The sequence below is a fragment of the Impatiens glandulifera genome, chromosome 5 (genome assembly GCF_907164915.1).
Source record: "Impatiens glandulifera chromosome 5, dImpGla2.1, whole genome shotgun sequence".
NCBI lineage: Eukaryota > Viridiplantae > Streptophyta > Magnoliopsida > Ericales > Balsaminaceae > Impatiens > Impatiens glandulifera.
Window position 1 is genome coordinate 31,609,339 of NC_061866.1, and position 21,178 is coordinate 31,630,516.

General features: G+C 30.5%; 3 protein-coding genes and 1 pseudogene across 3 annotated transcripts; 2 read left to right on the plus strand and 2 right to left on the minus strand.

Moving 5' to 3' along the window:
• The first annotated feature begins 1,157 nt into the window (after window positions 1-1,157).
• Window positions 1,158-6,004, plus strand: LOC124940729. Its single transcript, XM_047481264.1, has 2 exons — window positions 1,158-1,860; window positions 5,383-6,004. The coding sequence occupies exons 1-2, from the start codon at window positions 1,575-1,577 to the stop codon at window positions 5,748-5,750; spliced, it is 654 nt and encodes a 217-aa protein (XP_047337220.1). The 5' UTR covers window positions 1,158-1,574; the 3' UTR covers window positions 5,751-6,004.
• A 697-nt stretch (window positions 6,005-6,701) lies between these two features.
• LOC124939219 lies at window positions 6,702-7,989 on the minus strand. Its single transcript, XM_047479722.1, has 3 exons — window positions 7,894-7,989; window positions 7,142-7,425; window positions 6,702-6,991 (listed from the first exon to the last, which is right to left on the minus strand). The coding sequence occupies exons 1-3, from the start codon at window positions 7,986-7,988 to the stop codon at window positions 6,702-6,704; spliced, it is 669 nt and encodes a 222-aa protein (XP_047335678.1). The 5' UTR covers window position 7,989.
• A 3,880-nt stretch (window positions 7,990-11,869) lies between these two features.
• Window positions 11,870-13,080, plus strand: LOC124939220 (annotated as a pseudogene).
• Window positions 13,081-16,881: 3,801 nt separating this feature from the next.
• Window positions 16,882-20,644, minus strand: LOC124938300 (GPI transamidase component PIG-T). The gene is made up of 5 exons (XM_047478720.1): window positions 20,230-20,644; window positions 18,846-20,066; window positions 18,209-18,358; window positions 17,945-18,125; window positions 16,882-17,341 (listed from the first exon to the last, which is right to left on the minus strand). The coding sequence occupies exons 1-5, from the start codon at window positions 20,458-20,460 to the stop codon at window positions 17,157-17,159; spliced, it is 1,968 nt and encodes a 655-aa protein (XP_047334676.1). The 5' UTR covers window positions 20,461-20,644; the 3' UTR covers window positions 16,882-17,156.
• Window positions 20,645-21,178: the final 534 nt, after the last annotated feature.

Sequence of the window (21,178 nt, forward strand, 5' to 3'; positions counted from 1 at the left end):
TTTTTGTCAAAATCAATATCTCAAACATAATCCGATTTTTTCTCACTATTATAATATACAATCATTAATGTTTTTTTTATTGGGATTCAAACATTATTTCATGTTGTTATATTTTTTATTTGTTCAGATTAGCTTTACATTATTGTTATTTTACATTTGTTTTGGTTATAATTAATATTATAAAATTAGGGACGGATTCAGAATTTCTAACTGCCGGTAGGTTTAAAAAAATTTAGGGTGGGCTTAAAATAATTACAAGAATATTTTGAAAAAAATAAGTATATAAAAGTAAATTTTACTATTTTTTTAATAATTAGATAAAAAAACAATAAATTATATTAAATTTTTTCAAGAAATTAAGGATAATTTCATATTTCTACCGTTAAAAAAAAAGAAAAAAATTTTCGGGATAGACCCATTAGAACCCTACATAGATTCGTCCCAGTATAAAATGCTATGATAAATATATTAAGTAAAAATAAGATGATCACTCAATGTGAATTTATTTTAGGTAATAAATTTTTAACTCTTTTGTTTTGTTTATAAAGAGGAAGTACAGTAAATAAACCTAGTTTTAAATTCATAATTTAAAAAAAAAAAAATAGAACACTAAAAATAATAATCAAATCGATCCAAAAGTAATATCAACTCAATATAATATTTATTCAAATAACTAAACAAATTCAAATTCACCCTCAAAATATATTAATTAATATTATAATTAACAAAAATATTTTATCGATATATCAAAATAATTTGTAAATTTTTATTAAATAAAAATTTTGTTTAAAATTATTATAATATTGTTATTTTTGTACTTATTTTATTTAATTAATTTAAAATAGGTGAAATAGATACATTTAATTTAATGTGTGAAATATAAGGTTGGATACATACATGATACATGATTGAATATGTACGTCCTTGACTGGACCAAAAAATATTTAAATAATTTGTTATATTATTAAAGAAGTTTAAAAAAAAATTGTTAATAATTGTACCGTTAAACAATAAAAAAAAAATTATATTGTAATATTAATTGAAAATCGTAATCCCGTATAATCTCTAAAAAAAAGAGAACTATAGTATGAATGCGAAACCAGTTGCAAAAACATTGAAACCTCTAAAACCCCAACTCAACTGTTGTTGTACCTGAACAAAGACAGTCTTTTTAGACACAAAGTTGTCTCTTTTTCCCTCTTTCTTTTCATTTCCTTTATGCTTTGGAGCTAAATCCACAGATCTGCCACCAGGGTTTGGATGCTAGTGCCGTTCTTCGCACTTATCAGGAGGAAAGGAAGTCAAAGTTCAAAGCTTTAATACAATTTGCTTCCGGGGAATTGAATCTAAACCCTCGGCCGAGATTTTCTAGTTGCTATAGAGGAGTAAGTAAGAGTTCTCCGTCTGTACTAATGATTTCCTTCTTCTACAGTTATGGATAGAACCCCATTTCCTCTTTTTGTTGATTTCCCATCTTTCCTTAACCAGAATCACCTGGTATGAGGTAGACATCCAATTCTCTCTAAGATTAAGGTCAAGGATTGTACTACTTTGGTGGAATTTGTTTTGTGAAAATGATTCAGTTGCTATTTTTGGTTCTCTTTGCTGAGGGTGTGATGGCATTTTTGCTAATGGTGAGAATTGGACCATTAAGGGAGTTAGTGATGAAGGGATTGGATCAAATCAAGATGGGTAAGGGTCCAGCAACCATTAAAACAGTTGCTGGTACTATGTCTGTGATTCTATTGTCCAACTTCTTTAGTATTGTCAAGATTCAGAACAAGGGTGTTAAGGTTGGGACTATGACTCCCATGGATCAGGTTCTCTGGAGGACCAACTTGCTAGAGGCATCTCTGATGGGTATGATCATTGATCCCTATGATTTCTAAGTTTCCATTTTGATCTCATTGATCTGTATTATTACTGTGTGGTAGAATTCATCATAACTCTATAAAGGATTGTTTTGAACTATAAAATCTTAACCCGCAAACCTTAACTTTGTTCAGTAAAACAACGTTTAGGTTACGTGTTCAGAACTTTCTATAAACATTGTTTGTGTTTCTATTAGTATAAACTTTAATATTTAAGAAAATAAAATCTTAATTCCATACCTATATCAAATTCGTCCAAGTTAAGGATATTTTATTACTTGCTTTCTTTTTTCATAAATTGTAGAATATCTTTTGCCTAATAAAAATGAAAGACATTTTGGGAATGGAAAATGGATCATCTTCATTATGAGGCATTCTCTTAACTAATATGATCAATGGCATTGCATCTTAAAGTTGAATCTTTATCAATTGCATATTAAAATAATCAAGTCCTATGATAAAACTTCACAAGTATAGGAAATTGACTAATTCATAAAAGAAGAAAAACTTACTATCAATTGTATATCTAAATTTGAATTAGTTGCTTCTTTCATCTTGAAGAAGGCCTGCATTTCCTTTCAAAAAACATGATCTCTTATTTCAAAGAAGCAATAGGCCTTAAGAGAGAATACTTCAATTTTCCCTTGAACTTTCTAGCAATTTTCTTATATATTTGGACCTATTTTGATATATATCCTCCAATTTGCAAAATCAAGCAAATCATCATTGATTTAATTTTAAAAGACAAGATGTGGACAGAATATGCATTGCTGCTCATCTATTATTCGACACGGTTGCCACATCAATAAAATTCTACCTCAATGGGCTATGTCAGCAATTTCCGCAAAAAAAAGGCTTACATATCACTAAATGTGGGTGTATTATGACAGCTCTTACACAAATTATTGTTAGATCTTGGGCAATATGTTTGGATTTTGCAAGAAGGAAAGTATATTTTCAAAATTTGGTACACTTTAGAGGGCATTTTCAAAATTATCTATAAAGTTTAGTGGCATACAGTTACTGTATTAATTTCAAAAGTCTTATATTTTGGAGCAAATTATTCCAGCAGTCTTTTCTGTTAATCAATTTTTAGATCCCATTAAAGAGCTATAGACTTGTGACCGGAAAACTCATAAAATCAAGAAGTCAAAAAATTATATATGTTTATTAATGGAAAAGGCTACTAGAGTAATTTGCTCCAAAGCACAATAGTTTAAGGACAATTCAGGTGCTAATATAGCACAAGAGCCTATATGTTACTTTTGATAAAGTTCATGTATCTATTTGGTATTTCTTCCTACACCGAGTTCATTTTGCATTGTGATTTCACCTTTAACCCATTTAATATGAATCTCAATTGAGATTTTCTTTTATCAATTAGGTTGATTATTTATGAATTCTGTCTTAGTTTCATTCATTCATTTAATATGAATCTCAATTGAGATTTTCTTTTATTAGGTTGATTATTTATGAATTCTGTCTTAGTTTCATTCATTCAACAAGCTGCCATTACAGATGTCCATACATCTATTTATATGCCTCGCTCACTTCTTAGTTCTTATGTACAATATTTCCATCTACTCTATGTATTGACGTTGTACTGAATCTATCCCTATTATTTACTTATTTCCTAACAGATGGGTATTTAAACCTCAAATGTTCCCGAACTGGAACTTTGATACCTTGTCATGTTAATCTCCTAGAAACTTATAACTTTTTGAAATGAGTCCAATAATAATATCAAGATGACATATCTTAAAGATCTTATGTTTAGGGTGAAGGGATATAGGCCCAATTGAGTTCTAATCAGTCACACGTAGAGCAGGGCTCAATGGTTAGCCAGATACGATGACATAGACAATACAGATTAATCGCCTTTAAGTTCCTCATCTTTTATATCTGTTTTATACTTTTCTAGGCTAAGTTGTTATGCATTTTGAATAGATAGTTACTCTATGTTATAAATAGAGCTAACTAGTTCATCAAGAGGATGTCAATGAGTATATGAATGAAGTTCAGTGTCGTCTCTCTTATGAAATTTATATATGTTTCTCATCTAAGGGCTTATGTCATTCTATTTCCTCACCTTTAGTTTTTTGAGATTGTAGTACTTCGGTTAACGACCGGTAATATGATGAAAGTGCAGAATGGCAGTTAGTTGGTACTTTATTCTGGTAGTCTGTTTAGTTTTTGGTTTTTTCTTGTTTGGATAAGGATACATATAAAATTGATCATTGGCAACTTGGCACGGTTCTTATTTACATGAGGTGGCTGGCATATCTTTGTGCTTTGAAAACAATCTTATTCTTTGATAGAGTACAAAGTATATTATTATTGTCTTCTTTTTGTATGATTCATTTGCATTTATCCTGATTTGGCTTGGTTGGCTGGTGACCAAAATTTTGTGAGAAAACCTCCATTAAGACGTGTTCTCTATTTGGAATATGTAGTTTTTTGTGTAGAACGTGTGTAGCCAGACGCTTCTAATAATACTGATACCCAATTTGGAAACACTTTTTATTTAGCTTCTGGGTCCAAATAAAGAAAGGTTTGGGAACTAAACTTAGTCAATGGAAAATTCAAAATTTTATTTATCATTCTGGATCCAGATATAAAAACATATTTAAAAAGTGTTTCTAAATAGCTTTGAACCTCGAATGGATGGGCGTACATTTTATTTATTTTCCTTTTAAATGTTAAAGAGGTTCTAGAGATGCCATTTTCTTTTGTTGGATGAAAGGGGGGTGAGATTCATATGCCTGACATTTTGTGCTATTAGCAAATCCCATATCAAAAGTTCTTGAATACAACTTTAACATCTTTCTCTTGAACATGAATGTTCATGCATTTTATTCATTAATTACTTTTTCATACTTCAATTTATCTTTTCGTACATTTTATTAACTTTGTTTATTTAATCCACCTTATTATTGTAGGAGCTTTATAAGTTAATTTGCTAGAAGGTCTAAGAAAAGCAGGTCATCTTATTGTGGTAAAAGCAAAAGATGGATCTATTAATCGAAATTAGACATGTAACGCAAATGAGGATATTGTGTGTAGTCAATAAGGACATTGATTTTAATGATATATGAGTTCAATTTGACAAAAGAAAAGAAAAAAAAAATCCAATGGTTAGTTTGGAGGGGTTCTTTGAAATAAGTAAATTTGTACGCCTTAAGTTGAAGTGGAGGGTATGGTTGTGGGAGGTCATGCTAGCTTCTAACATTAAAAAAATTATAGATTTTGCAAATGAAGTAATGATTTTTTGGACTGGTTATTTAGTACATTTGTTAAATGAGGACAGTTGTAAAATCTGTAAAGGGACCGATTAATGGATGAACATATATACTTATATAGTCACTTCCCTTTGTCGATATGATATTGTATTCAAGATTTCTCCCCTTAATTTTACTTTCATCTGTGTTCCTGATTTTTGGGCTATATTGAAATATATTTCAATGCATAATATTGATTTCTTTCCTTGGCACTCTGAATAATATGTTGGCAGGATTCTGTCTGTTTCTTGGTTTCCTAATTGATCGAATGCACCATTATCTTCGTAAACTAGCCACCCTGAAAGATAGAGTTGGAACAACAAAGGTTGACGTGCATAAGCTGGAGCAAGAAAACCTACAACTTAAGGAAAAGGAAAGAAAAGCCAAAGACGAAATGAAATTGCTGCAGAAAGAGGTTTCAAGTTTGAAGGAGATGGCAAACAAACAGAAGTTGGATCACGAGGAGAAAGACAAACGCGTTGAAAATGCAGAAACCCATGTTGCTGCTCTTCAGAAACAGTTTGCAGATCTACTTCTTGAATATGATAATCTCTTAGAGGAGAACCAAAAGCTACAGGCCAAACAAGCTGTCGGGGCTTGATGATAATAACACTTCATTTTTCGTATAATTTCATAGAGTTTATCATCTTTTTTGTGATTATGGTTACTTCTCTGAATTTTGATTTTGCTCCACATTGATAGCGATATGAGATAGGTTGCCCCATAATTGTAAAGTAGGTTGAAATTATGGGTGAGACTTAAAAGATTCTCCATCTGCTGATGAACGATGTTAGGACGAGTTTGGCATCAAATTTAAGTCCATCACCTTGAACTATTGTCGCAGTGTAAACCTATTTGGTTTATACAATTTTGTGTAGTAAGATCATTGCTAAGGTGTTGGAATTAAGGATGGCAAGTTGAAAAAAAACATTGCAAAAATATAGTGTGTTTATTTTTCAATGGAAAAACAATTGTAACTTGATAGTGTTGAAATTTGTTTGATTGATAATGAGATTGTAAAAGTAAATATAAAATGTTGCGTGTTTATTATGGATTTAAAAACAAATATTAGCTTGAAAATGTTGATGATTTACGACGACACAGCACAAAACTAGTTCATATATACTCAAGTAATTAAACTGTATATAAACAACCTGCAACAAAAGAAGCTGCAAAATCTGAAGTCAAAAGCTATATATGATACCATATAAAAGACTAAAACAGAAGTTGCATTATTTAATATGGATGTGGGTAAATAATAACATAAATATATTAGAGATGTCATTAGAGATATAATTACATCTCCTTGAAGTTTCTCCTACAGAATTGCAGCTATATATGATTTACATATATTGAAGATAATACTAGTCACTGTACATGATGAATTGAAGAGCTAGATCATGAGAATCTCTGGGAAAATTCTTAAAAAACTCTGCATCTTTATATTATTAATTATACTAACTAGGAAATTAAAGAAGAATAGTACTAGCTAGTGTACATGAACTGGTAAAAAAATAATAATAATGATGAAATAGCTTGGAAAAGAAAGGTCCTAGAACCTGAAACATCGAATTAAAGCCCTGGCATCGCTCTTAATGGAGAGGAAACTAAGAAGAAGAGCAAACCAGAATGTTGGATAGATCTTCATGATGAACTCATGTTCTTGATCTCCTAGAAAATGGTCCATTTTGAGGCCCCATAAGATGATGATGGTACCAAATAAGCTCAGTCTCCCTGGCTTTAAAATACTTATCAATGCACCCGCCACGCATAAGTAGCTACCTGCAATAACCTGCGTCTGTTTTTTCTTTACATTTTTTCCCCCAACTTCTTGAGAATATACTTATATATTTTGTCTTTTTGGAGGAGTTAACAACTAACAACTAGCTAGCTAGCTAGCCATACACAGAATCAATCAAATTGTCCAACAATCAGATTTCTTAGTTAAGGCAGCAGCACCTTTCTAGAATTCCTAGATTACAATTAGCTAGCTAGAAAAGGGTAACATTAATTTATTGCAAACAGATACTAGTACCTCAATTTGGTGAAAATCAAAGTTTTGGCAGCTTTTGATCAGAAGATGATTGAATTTAGGAATCGGGTTGTTGTAGATGAAAGCCTCTGCTACAGCTCCAGGGTATAAAAGGACCTTGATAGCAAATGTAGGCAAGAAGAAGATTTCACTTGCCATAAGCTGATAACAAGTTAACTCAAGTGGTGTTCTGCATGTTCCTGCCTCCTTGCAAGGTATCCTTACAGAGAAAGAAATTGATAAACTCCTCATCCATTAACAACAAGATGTTTGACTATGGGAATATGAAAGAAAGAGCCCAACACATGCATTCAACAATTGGCTCCTATACAAACAATGAAGCATAATTCTCTTAGATGGAACTTCAAAATATTACTAAAAAGAAGTCAATTCAAATTGCCAAGATGGGAAAATACTAAATTTACATACATTTCTTAAATATGAAATGAGGATGGATCTAAGAACTAATTGACTTTGCAATGAAACATAAGTCTTGGATGAAAAAGCTATTGCTTATGTATTTGTGTTCCTTTGAAGACTCAAATATCTTAATTAGCAATGAATGGTTAACATATCTATATATTATTCCTGTTTTGGTTACTGATTGAAAATGAATACGAATATGAATCCTATCAGATCACCGATCAAGAGCACATTGATGATTCAACTTCACAGAAACAACACAATGATTTGATGAAGATTAATTAATTACCTGAAAAGGGGAACCTGTAAAATGATAATAAAGAAATAAATGCTGGCTGCGATGCTAGAGATTATGGCGGCCAACCTCCTTGAAGAAATAGCCATGCACGACACCCACTCTGCCTAACCCTCTGTTGTTCCAAAATTTATGTTCCACTTTGTACCACCTCCACAAAATAAGTGGACTTTTCCTTCTCCCTTCATTACATTTGACTTATTCTATAAAATAATTAATTTATGTGAAGATGGTACATAGTAAATATGACATTTGGAACTCACTAAACTCTCTAAACTCACTAAACTCTCTTTCGCTTTCCCCTGTAATTAAGTTGTTGATGGAGTTGTTAAACGTTTTGATAGTTTTAATTTTTAATAATAATTTTTTTTAGCATAATTAAAAAAAACCAACTTTTTACGTCAAAACTTAATATATTTTAAATTTGTTAATGTTTTCTTAACCTAAATTCATACTAGATTTATCTTTAAAATATATCTAAATATTTCCATCAAATTCTATTTCTTTTTAAGTAAAACTATTTAATATCATCTAATTTAAAATTAGTATTTCACTGCTTAATGTTGATAACAAATTAATTTTTGAAAATAATATTAGAGCTGTCTACCAATTTGGCATGGCATGGCATGATGTTTCAAATATTATATTTAAATTTATGAACTTGTCAAAATGTGTCATATTTATAAAATTAATAAATAAAAGAAAGTTAAGAAAGTTAACTTCTTTGTATGTGTGTTTCGCGGCATAGATTTTTTTATTAGAGAAATTTTAAAGGGAGCAATTGGGCAGGACTCCTTAAGTGGCAGCCATGTAGCATATACCACGGTGTATTATTTACAAAAAAAAATTTGAAAAAAAAATTAAAAGTCCGCCTATTTGTATTCCCATTCCTTCCGTCTTCCCATTACGCCCCAGACTTCTTTCAAACCCTAAACCAATCTCGCGTGCCTCTTCGAAGAATCCATTGATCGGTAAGCTCGAGCGCAGTCGTTTTTTACTTAAGTGCAAATCACAAATCGAACGTCGCTTCAAAATGGTAAACTATCATTCTTTACTTTACTTCAGTGCGACATTAAGTGGTGTAGTCTAGCTTGCAATCTTCTATGATTTTAGGAATCAAATAAATAAATGGTTATCTTTGATGCTAAGAAAAACGAAGCGAATGCAAAGAAAAACGAAGCGAATGCAAAGAAAAACGAAGCGAAGAAATTGAAAAGTTTGAAGAAGAAGACAATGTCCGAAGTTGAAAGTTAACAAATATGATTCCTCTAAATGTTATGAATTCTGCAAATGTATAAACTCCAAATACCATGTTTTTAATACTACGTTATCATGTTAGTTTTTAATACTACGTTGTCATATTTTGTATATTGCGTTGTTATGTTTTTGAATATTGCGTTCAAGAGGAGCTATGTAGTGGGGGAGATGGGCTCTAGCCCGGATAAGTTTCTAAAATTATATATATACTTTAATATATAAATATCTATACAAATGGTGTTGTAAAAATTTGGGAAGTCAGGTGATCAAACCTTATTCTTTACTTCTCTTTCATTAACTTACAATTTTAATATATAAAAAGTTATAGTTGTACAAATTTAAACACAAAATTTCATTTATATATTTGTATTGTTGAATTTTTAACCACTAAGCTATCCACAATATTTATAAAATTTATTGTAATTTAAAATATATAATAATCATATATATAAATTTATAATATAAATATTCAAATGATTCATTTTCTTATTTAAATTTATTAAAATTAATTAAAAAAATATATTTATAATATCATCTAACAAAATTATATATATATAATTTCTACTCCTTCATCAAAGCATCTCCAACCGCTTGGATACATAAACACAACTACATAATAGGAATTCACTCTTTTCCTCTAAAAAACGCATATGCATATATGCGTCATGCGTTATGACTATTCAACTTTTTTTTTTCTAATAACTTTTAATTTCATTACATATAAATTAATCCTTCAACTTATATTTTTATTTTATTTTTAAGATAGAAAATTATAATATTTTTTAAATATATAATTAAATTATTAAATTTATTATACTTAAAATTTTATCTAATTTATTTTATATTTTTACATTATATTTGATAACTTAAATTTTATAAATTATAAATTTCTAATTATAAATGATACAAATAAACATAAAAATACATTAAAAAATAACAATTATCGTTACATAATAAATAGTATAATGATTAAAAGTACCACCTAAATAATACAATAATTAAATTTGCTCACAAATAATATAAATGAACGATAGATAATAATTAATAATCGGGTAAATTAGCACCACTTCCTCCAACATTATTGAAATAGTCCGAAAATGTAGTCGGGGTGGAATGATCTAGTTGACTTTCATTTTGAGTTATTTCATTCATAATTTGGGCTTGTTGAGCCCGAATAAATGCGCGCACATTTGAATCTTTTATTTTACTCAAATATTGCCTTAAAGTCTTGTTGTCTTCCTTACTTTTTTTTAACTCATAACGTTTCTTTTGCATATCTAATTGTGTTTACATATGGTCATTTGCCCTTTTTATTTCTTCAGTATTTTTTTTGTTTGTTTCTTGCATTTCATTTATGGCCAATGATGTATTAACATCATTTTTCCTTTTTAGTTTTGCTTTTTTCACTCCGATAGGTCTTTTAGATGGAGAACTAGTGTTTGAACCTTCCAAGTTAAGAGAAAATGAGGAGATACCGGGGATGCTTGTCCAACAGAATCCGGAGTTGGATTTTCTAACTCGAAAGAGGCATAGTTGACAAATTGATTTGTCCTACTACTTGTGGAACAATCTTCAAATTTTTCAAAATCTTTAACAATGTTCCACACATGATCGAACTTCCAACCTACTTTGAACTTAGAATCTTTCGTGAACAACACTTTAGCTTTGAACATCTGTGAAGTTCAAATAATTAAATACAAAATTCATAAGTAATAGTATATCAAATAACATGTTAATACTCACAATATCTTTATTTGAAGCACCGCTTTGATGCATATTCTCAAGCATTAAGTCTCCTTGCTTCTTTTTGGATAGTATCTAGTCGGGCTTGCATAGATATTTTAGTACGAATTTCCCAATGCTCCAGCCTATCTCCATTGAAAGCTTCTTCAATACGAGACCATAATCAGTCACTTGTTTGATTAATTCCAACAATTGGGTCCTTAGAAATTTCGATATAAACCCGACATAAGAGGATATCCTCATCTATGTTATAGGATGTTGATCGGACAAACATTCTTAACAATGGATGAAGGTAAATATGTATTCAATTGAATTCAAATGGTAATATGTAGTGAATTATATGTTACCCTCCATGTCAATATATAGGTAAAGTCCTAACACTTACCATTCTTATTACATTGAATTGGAAATGACCATTCACTCAAATGAATTGAAATGACCATACAATGAAAAACTTGTCATATTTCTCCACATAAAATTAATTGAAATAACCATACAATGAAAAGCTTGTTCTATTTCTCCACATAAAATTAATTGAAATGACCATGCAATGAAAAAATTGTCCTATTTCTCCACATAAATTAATTGAAATGACCATACAATGAAAAGTTTGTCCTATTTCTCCACATAAATTAATTGAAATGACCATACAATGAAAAGCTTGTACTATTTCTCCACATAAATTAATTGAAATGACCATACAATGAAAAACTTGTCCTATTTCTTCCCATAAAATTAATTGAAATGACTATATTACCATCCTATTGCAATTACACTACTATAAATACATAGCATATCCTCCTGATATTGTTAAATCATTCATAACTTATCACATATATTTTCCACAAGTCTCCATAATGAATTTCAACGTTAGTGATTCATCACCATCATCTTCTTCTTCAGATGATGATGATAATATGATGATTCATCAAAGACAAAAAAAAAATGTCGTCTTCACAAAAATAACAACATGATCATCCAACAACTTCTTGAACAACAAAGCCAACAAGTACAACATCGTGGTTTAGTTCCTAGACATATTGTCATCAATCGTGATCGTGAAAATGTCGATCGTAGATTATACAATGATTATTTTTCAGATAATCCAATGTATAATGAGACCATGTTTCGTCGGAGATATCGAATGTCTCGTTCATTGTTCCTTCGAATTGTTAACACAGTTAAAGATCGTGATCGCTATTTTCAACAAAAATTGGACAATGCGGGCAGACTTGGATTATCTCCAATACAAAAAATAACGGCAATTTTCCATATGTTGGTATATGGTGCTCCATCAGATGCCACAGACGAGTATATTAAAATTGGAGAATCTACTGCAATTGAAAGTATGAAAAAATTCGGTCGCATGGTGGTTGAGATATTTAGTGAATGCTATCTTAGAAGGCCAACACCAAATAATATTTCTAGACTTCTCAATATTGGTCAGTAGTGTGGATTTCCTGGAATGTTTGGCAATTTAGATTGTATGCATTGGAGGTGGAAAAATTGTCCAACCGCGTGGGCGGGGCAATACGCAGGTCGTAGTGGAAAGCCTACTATCATTCTCGAAGCTGTCGTAGATTATGATATTTGTATATGGCATGCATATTTTGGTTTGCAGGGCACCAACAATGATATAAACGTGTTAGAGTCATCTCATCTGTTCTCGAATCTAACTCAAGGTATTTCTCCTCCAGCTCATTTTGTAATTCAAGGAAAAGAATATAACACGAACTATTATTTAGCTGATGACATATATCCAAAATGGTCTACTCTTGTGCAAACAATTCATGAGCCACATGGTCGGAAGAAAAAATACTTTGCAATGAAACAAGAAGCATATAGAAAAGGCGTTGAACGTGCATTCAGAGTCTTCAATCACGTTTTTATATTATAATAGGACCGATACAATATTGGAGAAAATAAGTGTTGCATGATATAATGACTACGTGCATAATTTTGCATAATATGATTGTTGAGGATGAACGTGACCTTAATGCACATATCGAAATTGAAATAGAAACGCATTCACTAGAGGTCGAGATGGTGATAAATGAAAATAATCGATTTCAAGATTTTATATCTCGGTACGGAAAAATAAAAAATAAAGATGCACACATTGAACTTCGTAATGCATTAATCGAACATATGTGGGAAGAGTACACTAATTCCGAGAATTGATACATTGTTTATGCTATGTGTATGTGTACCAAGTGTTTTTTATTAATAATATTTATTTTAATATAATATGTTTGTTTATTTAAATGTATTATTGAATCATTTTGTTGTTTATGAATTATTGATATATAATTAATTTTATTTTAATATTATTACATGAATGAGAAAAGATTGTGGTTAAATATGTAAAGTCGATAAATATATAGATAATATTAATAAGGTTAAAAAGTTAGTATAAGAAAAGAATATTCTTTTGAGTTTGAAAATGAGTTTTTGAGTTGAAGATGAATTACCGTTTGATGTGACGTTTACTGTATTTTGGGTTTGAGAATGAGTTTGTGGGTTGAAGATGGTCTTAAACCTCATTCACTTACGCGACATTACCTCTTTCTTTATAACCTGGCTACCCAATTTCAAACTCTTCATCGCCTTCGATAACGACCCTCTTTCCTCCTATCAATCTCAATCCCACCCCAAATTTCTCGCCGTCGTCGGTTTCCCAATCAAAATCCAACCGAAAACCCGTTTGGAATTACGCGATTAAGGATTATTTTTATCATCCTTGATTCGGATCTACAATTTCAAAACTTCAATATAATTTTGTTAGATGATATTATAAATATTATTTTTAAAATAATTTTTAATAAATTTAAATAAAATAATGAATCATTTGAAAATATATATTATAAAAATATATACATTGTTATTGTATATTTTAAATAATAATCCTCTCTTCTAGCCTAGTGACAACAAGAGGTGGATATCTCCCAGGCCTCCATGAGGTCCTGGGTTCGAGCCCGTCAGGCGGCAAGTTCTGCGCCTGGTTAATTGGTTAAGTATGTTTGCGGGCTATGTACTTAACCCGCGGGGATTAGTCGCATTCCATAGGAGTAGCGGAACCTAGCCTTCTCAAAAAAAAAATAAAAAAATAAAAAAAATAATAATAATAAACTAAATTAATATTATGAATAGCTTAGTGGTGGTTAGAGGTCCATCTTAAAATAAACAAATGTGAGGTTTTGTGTTCAAATCTTGACAACTATTATTTTTTATAGAAAAAAAACTTATATACTAATAAAAGATCATTTATAAACATACGTATTCATCCTCTTAATTCTCATTTTTTAAGAAATTTTAGCAACTTATTTATGAATTTTGTTTTATTGTTAAGGGTGTTAGGATCAGTGTTAACAATAGAGACGGGGTCTGACTACAGTTAACAATTTATGAATTTCAATTCGATTTTAACACTGTTAGAAGTTAAACCCTATTTCTATTCTTCACAAATCTTCACGAACTCTTGAACAAGTTTAAGTGCGGAAAAATTTGTTAGATTTGAAGTGTCAAACAAATGAATGCAATGGATGGAAAGTAAATAACACAGGGAGTTTTATGGATGTTTGGAGATAAAATTCCTACGTCACCTCTTCTTCCTCAATAGAAAGGATATTCACTATTAGACTTTGATTTAATACAACGACTGCACAAACCCAGTCAAAAAACACATGACTTAATAACCGTTTGCTTCTGAATTTCTAGCTAACTCTCTGTAGAATAGAACAACTTCTATTCAACTTATAATACTGAAATTTCACATAGAAAAAACAGTAGATGAATTACAGAATATTCACAACATGAGTACTTTTCTCTTGAGCTTAGCTTGAAAGAGATTCAGATAGTACGCGCAAATGTATTCAAGATTGTCTAGGTCACTAAGAGATTCGTCTATTGTCCTTGGATATCTATTTATACTTGAAAAGCACCAACGGTGGAATCTTCTTTGTGGACATGTGTCCTCTTTTCGTTGAACGACCGCCAATAGTACAGGTAGTACAACAGAGATATAAGCGTTGGGATCGTGACTATACTAGACTGATAGTGCGCCGAATATTCTCAGAGATCGTGTTGTACTGGAAAGGTACAACGGGAGCAATTTGAATAATAATAGCGTATGTGATAGTTGTTCATTCGTTGTTTGAGCTGAGTTGTCAGACTGTTGAAAACGAGAACTACAGACAAGCTGGGTAGAGAATTAGACGCTCCTTCGGACGTCTAAGAAGGTTAGACGACGTCTAACCGCGCATTCCTTAGACCACGTCTAACCGCGCATTCCTTGCACCACGTCTAAAGGAGTTAGACGACGTCTAACCGCGCATTCCTTGCACCCCGTCTAAATGAGTTAGACGACGTCCGAATATACACACTTCTTTTATATATGTAACTGCACAAGGGTAAATTATCCAACTTAGTTTTATTCAAACCTCATCATTAAAATTATGCAGTATATGATCTTTTAATTAATTATTTCTTTCTTAATAATTTTCTCTTTTTCTTTATTTAATTTAATCTAATAAGGTTTCTTTCTTATTTATTTTAATATAAATAAAAATAAAATTAATAAAAAAATATTTTTAATATTGATTCAGTAATAAGAAATATTATTTTGTCTAATATTTGATTACTACTCTTTTGTTATTTGATGAATGAATTATTATTATTATTCAATTCTTGATTATTAATTAATTTATTTTTGTGCACACTATTATATTCTACCATTAGGACTAAACAATTTTAAAATAATTAATAATTAATGTTAATATAAAAAGAAGAAAATAAATAATTTAAAATAATTAATAATGAATACTTTTATAAATATATTATATATATATAAAGATAAAATTAAAATAATTAAAAATAAATACTCATATAAAAGTAATAAAAAATTAATGAAAAAGATAAAAGAAAATATAAAAAATTAATTAATTACTAAAAAAAAATAGAAAGAAAAAGTATTTTAATATTTAATTAATAAATATATAAATTAAAAAATAAAAAATAATTCATTTACTAATAAAATCTAAATGAGTAGTATGTCCAAATGAATTTTTTTTTTTCTTTTTTTATATATTAAAATTGTAAATAAACAAGAGAGACCACTTCTATTATAAATAAATAAATAAATATATATATATATATATATATATATATATATATATATATATATATATATATATATATATATATATATATATATATATATGTCAATAGACTACCAAAATGTGATGCTGACGTGACAAAAATTAAATTCTTTTATATATATATATATATATGAAATGATTACAAGATCATTAATAAATACAACAGATTTTTATATCATGAATAAGGTCATAAATAAACTTAAGAAATAATCACAACTTCACAGATAAATTTAATATTTTTCTTATAATTAAAATTAAACATGCTAAATTAAATAAATATTATAAATTAAAATAAAACATATTATATAAAAGTTATAATATACATTAAAATAAAAGTTCAAATAAAATACATATTTTATCTTAATAATTTAATTTTTTTCCAATTAACTTTTAATGACTTATAAATCTAACTTTTTATAAATAATTTAAATAAATATTATGAGCTATGCACGGTGAAATTGACCTAAGACAAAAGTGGTATAGAATAAAATTAAATTATAAAGATAAAATCTACATATTTATTTAATATATTTTATATTAACTTTGATATAATATATTTAATTTTATTTTATAATATTTATTTAAATTATTTTATTTAGTATGTTTAATTTTAATTTTAATTATATATATATATATTTAAGATTTATAAAATTATTTAATTAATCGGTTGATATATAGAAGTGTATAATTAAGTGTAGTTAGTGAATTTTGAGAGATAAATGTGGTATTTTAGGAAGGAAATGGAAAAGTGGATATAATGGAAAAGTGAATGAGAAAGTTGGGAAGATTGAACCAACATATTGTGAAGACAATAAAAAAAAAGGTAAGAGACTAAGAGCATACCCATTAATGCAATCACCTCCTGTAGATTGTGCCATCAAAAGCATTTCAATCATCCATAGTGTCTCTTCTACAATAAAATGCCATTTGATCATAACATTTTAGTTAGCAAAAGAAATTACAATGTTAGAAGATGTCAAAAACAAAAACAAAAATTTGTTCTTCCACCAGCAAAATTCTTTCTATGAAAATATTTCTATGGAGAATTCCTACTCTCAAATCGTGTCTAGAACATATTGTACATGTGTTCTGTTCCACACTTTATCCAGAATAATACTGCCAAGCAACCGCAATTCCTGCCACTAAGATCAGCTTAATTACCACCTTGCGATTTATCAATGATGATGATGACGACGACGATAGTTGCGGCGGTTCTGAAGATCTTCCTCTAAGTTTGGAAAACAAATTGGATAAAGAAAATCGAGTTTGACCATGTCTTTGGGCAGCTGCAAGTAGAATAAGAGAACTCAAAACAACATTAGTGGGAAGTTGATAAGTCAATCTGAATCAACAAAGACTAAATATTTTTTTAGCATACACAATATTGAGCCTATTTCAAATCTGCAATTTTGTCACAATTATGATCCAGACTATGATGTCATTTTCTTCATAGAGATTTATTTGAATAATAAATTTTTGTTGATTTAAATGATGTCAAGTTTGATTGGATAGTGGATTATTTGAAAATAACCCACATCAAACAAGGCCTAAGCTGAGAAGTTGGTGCTCAATATGCAATAACAGTTCTATGGAAAGTTCTTTATTTTTAGTTTTAAATGATCAAAAGTAGCAATTATAATAGGTGATACTAGATTATGATATATGTCCCAATATGGAGAAGATTTTCCCATGATTTTCAATAACTTACATCAGACAAAATTATTTGAAAATAAACCACTTGGTTATTTCAAATAACCCAATCATTTGACCCAAATAAACGATTTTTTCTAAAATCAGATTATTTCAAAAGAAGAAAAGAAATCCCACATCAAACAAGCTGTAGCCTAACAAGACATGATGGAACGAATTCAGGTAGCTTTTCAGATTACCTTTACTTTTCAGATATCTTTCTTCCTCGCTAACACGCCTCCGTAATACATTGAGCAGCGACCCAAAATATAAAGCAAAGACTGTACATGTAATGGTGATGACATTGTAGGGCATGCTGAAATCAGGTGTTGTCAATGGCACGAGTAGAACTTCCGTATAGGCCAAGACAGGGTTTTTCTCCTGAATTGATGTTCAAGCAGTGTATTAAGACACAAAAAAAAAAACTAGAAAATTGGGATTAAAACATTCACAATATGCAATACCTGCAACTTAGAGAGTAGAGGCGATTTGTTTGAAGTCATATCTTCAATGAAATTTATACTAGCTTGGTGATTGGGAAATCTTACAACAGCTGATGGGATGTCAAATCCCTGATTGGCATCTGGAGGATATTCATCAATGTGCAAAAATCCCTAATGAAACAAACAATAGGGAAAATAATACAAGATTAATAGAATCACCACTACTTACCAACATAAGCTGCATAGTGAAGCAAAAGGATCAAGAACTTAGATTTCACTAACTTCACCTATTTTTTTAGTTAGGATAGTTGTTAGCGTAACTAGTGGCAAACTTAACCATTTTACTAGCTTGAACAATCATTGCCAAGAAAAACACACAACTGAACAAGAAACTGACAACCAAATAATTGTATGTAATTTATTTGCAGATGTCAAGAACAATGTTCACTAGTCCATTATGTTAGAAACCTCGCCTGTGAAATTCCATTTTCACTTCATGGATCCAAACGTTAAATTTAGTCTCTAACTAAATTAGGTTTTAAACATTTATGTATCTGAAAACGTATGCATAAACAGAAACAATAATTGTTTCCAAATGGAACCAATTTAGTTGTTCATACAAAACATAGCTTAGATGAGCCCGAGTGTTGAAGCATACCTTATCAAAGTCAACAGATAATGCAGCTGACGTCAGATTACAAGGCAGGTCAATTGTCAGTTCCATTATTCCGGGTGACACCTTATCTTGTGAAGGTGAAACATGCATCTTCTTCACTATATCCTTAAGAGAAACAGGTTGTTCATCAACAAAGGCTTGCAGTGTATGATAATACACCTTGACATACCAAGGAACAAACTGAAAAACATGAACCCCTAAACTACAAGTGTCTCCAATTGTCACATCACTATTATGGATGATCTCTTTCTGCTTAGTAGGTTTTAACAAGATAGCTATGCTGCCTCTTTCATTCCCACTTCCCATCAAGAACCTACTAGCATGTAATGGTGCCTGAGGACATGACCAAACAAATGGCATATTCCATGTAATCCCCAGATCAAACGGTCTGGAATCACTGTAATTCTCCATAGAGAATTCATACAGAATAGATGGGTTCCCCTTTGTCAAGCTTTTAATTACCCTGTCGGGAGAAACAGAAAATTCGAACCCAGGTGGATTCCATATATCAGTTTCCTTCTGTAACTTGTGTAGTTCAGAAACTAAATCCCCGTCTAGTTGGAAAAACACATTGCTAGAATCAGCAACAACACATCTTCCATTAACTTCCCTTCCAAAAAGCGAACTCAAAGACCAACTTGGTTGCAAAGCTAATTCGCCAGAATAGGTCATGATATTTTCTTGTATGCTTGGTTGAATAACAACTGTAAGTGTCTGTTCAAGTACAATGCCAGAGGTCAAACCAATTGAATCAAATTCAGAAGAAGTTAAATGGAGACGTTGAGAATGGTAATATCCTCTATAAAGTGATGGCCTGTCCATTAATGTTGACAAACCTGCTTTGTCTCGGCAAGGTAATAACTTCAACCATGGTGTCAAGTTCTCAGTACATACAGCCTCACGAGGCAAGGTGCCATACCTTAACTTAGTCGCAAGTGTATGAAATCCCCAAGAAGGAGCTGAATAAGTAGTTGAAGACTCTAGAAAGTTTATTGAAGCACAAAAGAGACCCGAAAGAGCGTGGGTCAAATTTTTCCATGAAGAATCAACTTCATGTTGAGGGACATCAAAAACAGCCCACAATTCAACTCCAGGAGGCTTGGCATTGTTGCTTGCTATAGGCTCATATCCACCCCATCGTTCATAATTCCACCTGCCTTGAGTAAAAGATAACTCCATTTCTCGAATTCGAAACTTCTTAACCTGCACGTAAGCATAAAACGAGATTCACACAACACCCCATTCTTAGTAAGATCCCATCAAGCAAAGACTAATTTACAAATCTAAGTACAAATCAACTTGCCAATCTCATCCAAAACATCTAAATTTATTCAATAAAATGTAGATATTTATGAATACAACTCACCAGCTGATAAATGGCTTTAGGGAAGAGATGATGGTGGTGGCCATAGGTGCGAGTGGGAGGAACCCTACTATCGAAGTGGAAGTGTGCCAAAATCTTTCGATCGGGCAAAGGCTTCAACAGGAGTTCCTCTGAAAACTGTTCTCTTTCTTCCTTTTGGAGAAGTACATTACTTAGAGTAATCGCCGGCCATAATAACAGAAACAAAACAAAGATCTGATGTAAAATAGGCATCAGAAAGCTTGTCAGAGCTCAAGAAAAGACTGCCACATAAGTGTGATCCAATCCTAAGAACTATATTTGCGGTGATACGGTGTTAAAGCTTGAATTCTTCCCCCGCTTATTGTGCTTCTCGTCGTCTGGATTGAATTAGCTTAGGTTTTACCAGTCAGAAGAACAGTGAGACCCAAATAGATGATTAGAGAGAGAGATCGAGTCTAATCACAATTTTAATATTAAGAAAAGCTATTTAGAAATTTAATTTTTTTCTTTAAATTAATAGGAATGATTTAACCCAAAAAAAAATTAACAAAAATAAATTTACGAATTCGACCTGCCAGGTTGTTTCCATGTTCCAAAAACGCTCATTTCTGGACAAATTTTTTTTTACCTCAAATATTCGTTTTGGAACATTTTTAATTTTTTCTCTCCTACCCAAGTGCGTTTCAGAACCCGAAATGAGCGTTTCAGACCATTTTAAAAATTTTCTCTCTCCTAAGCACGTTGATTCATAAATTTGTTTTATCAGATTTTTTTTTTGAATTTTTTATTTTTAATTAAAATGTAAGTAAATAGAATATGTTCTAGAAAAAAAATGATGTCCAACAAATTTAAATGATTGAAGACAAATAAGGGAATTTTCACGAAATGACTCAAAAGATGGGATTATTTGACCTGGTGGTCGACATTAATTTTAATTGCGTTCGTAGTTATTTTTTACGAAATTGTCCTT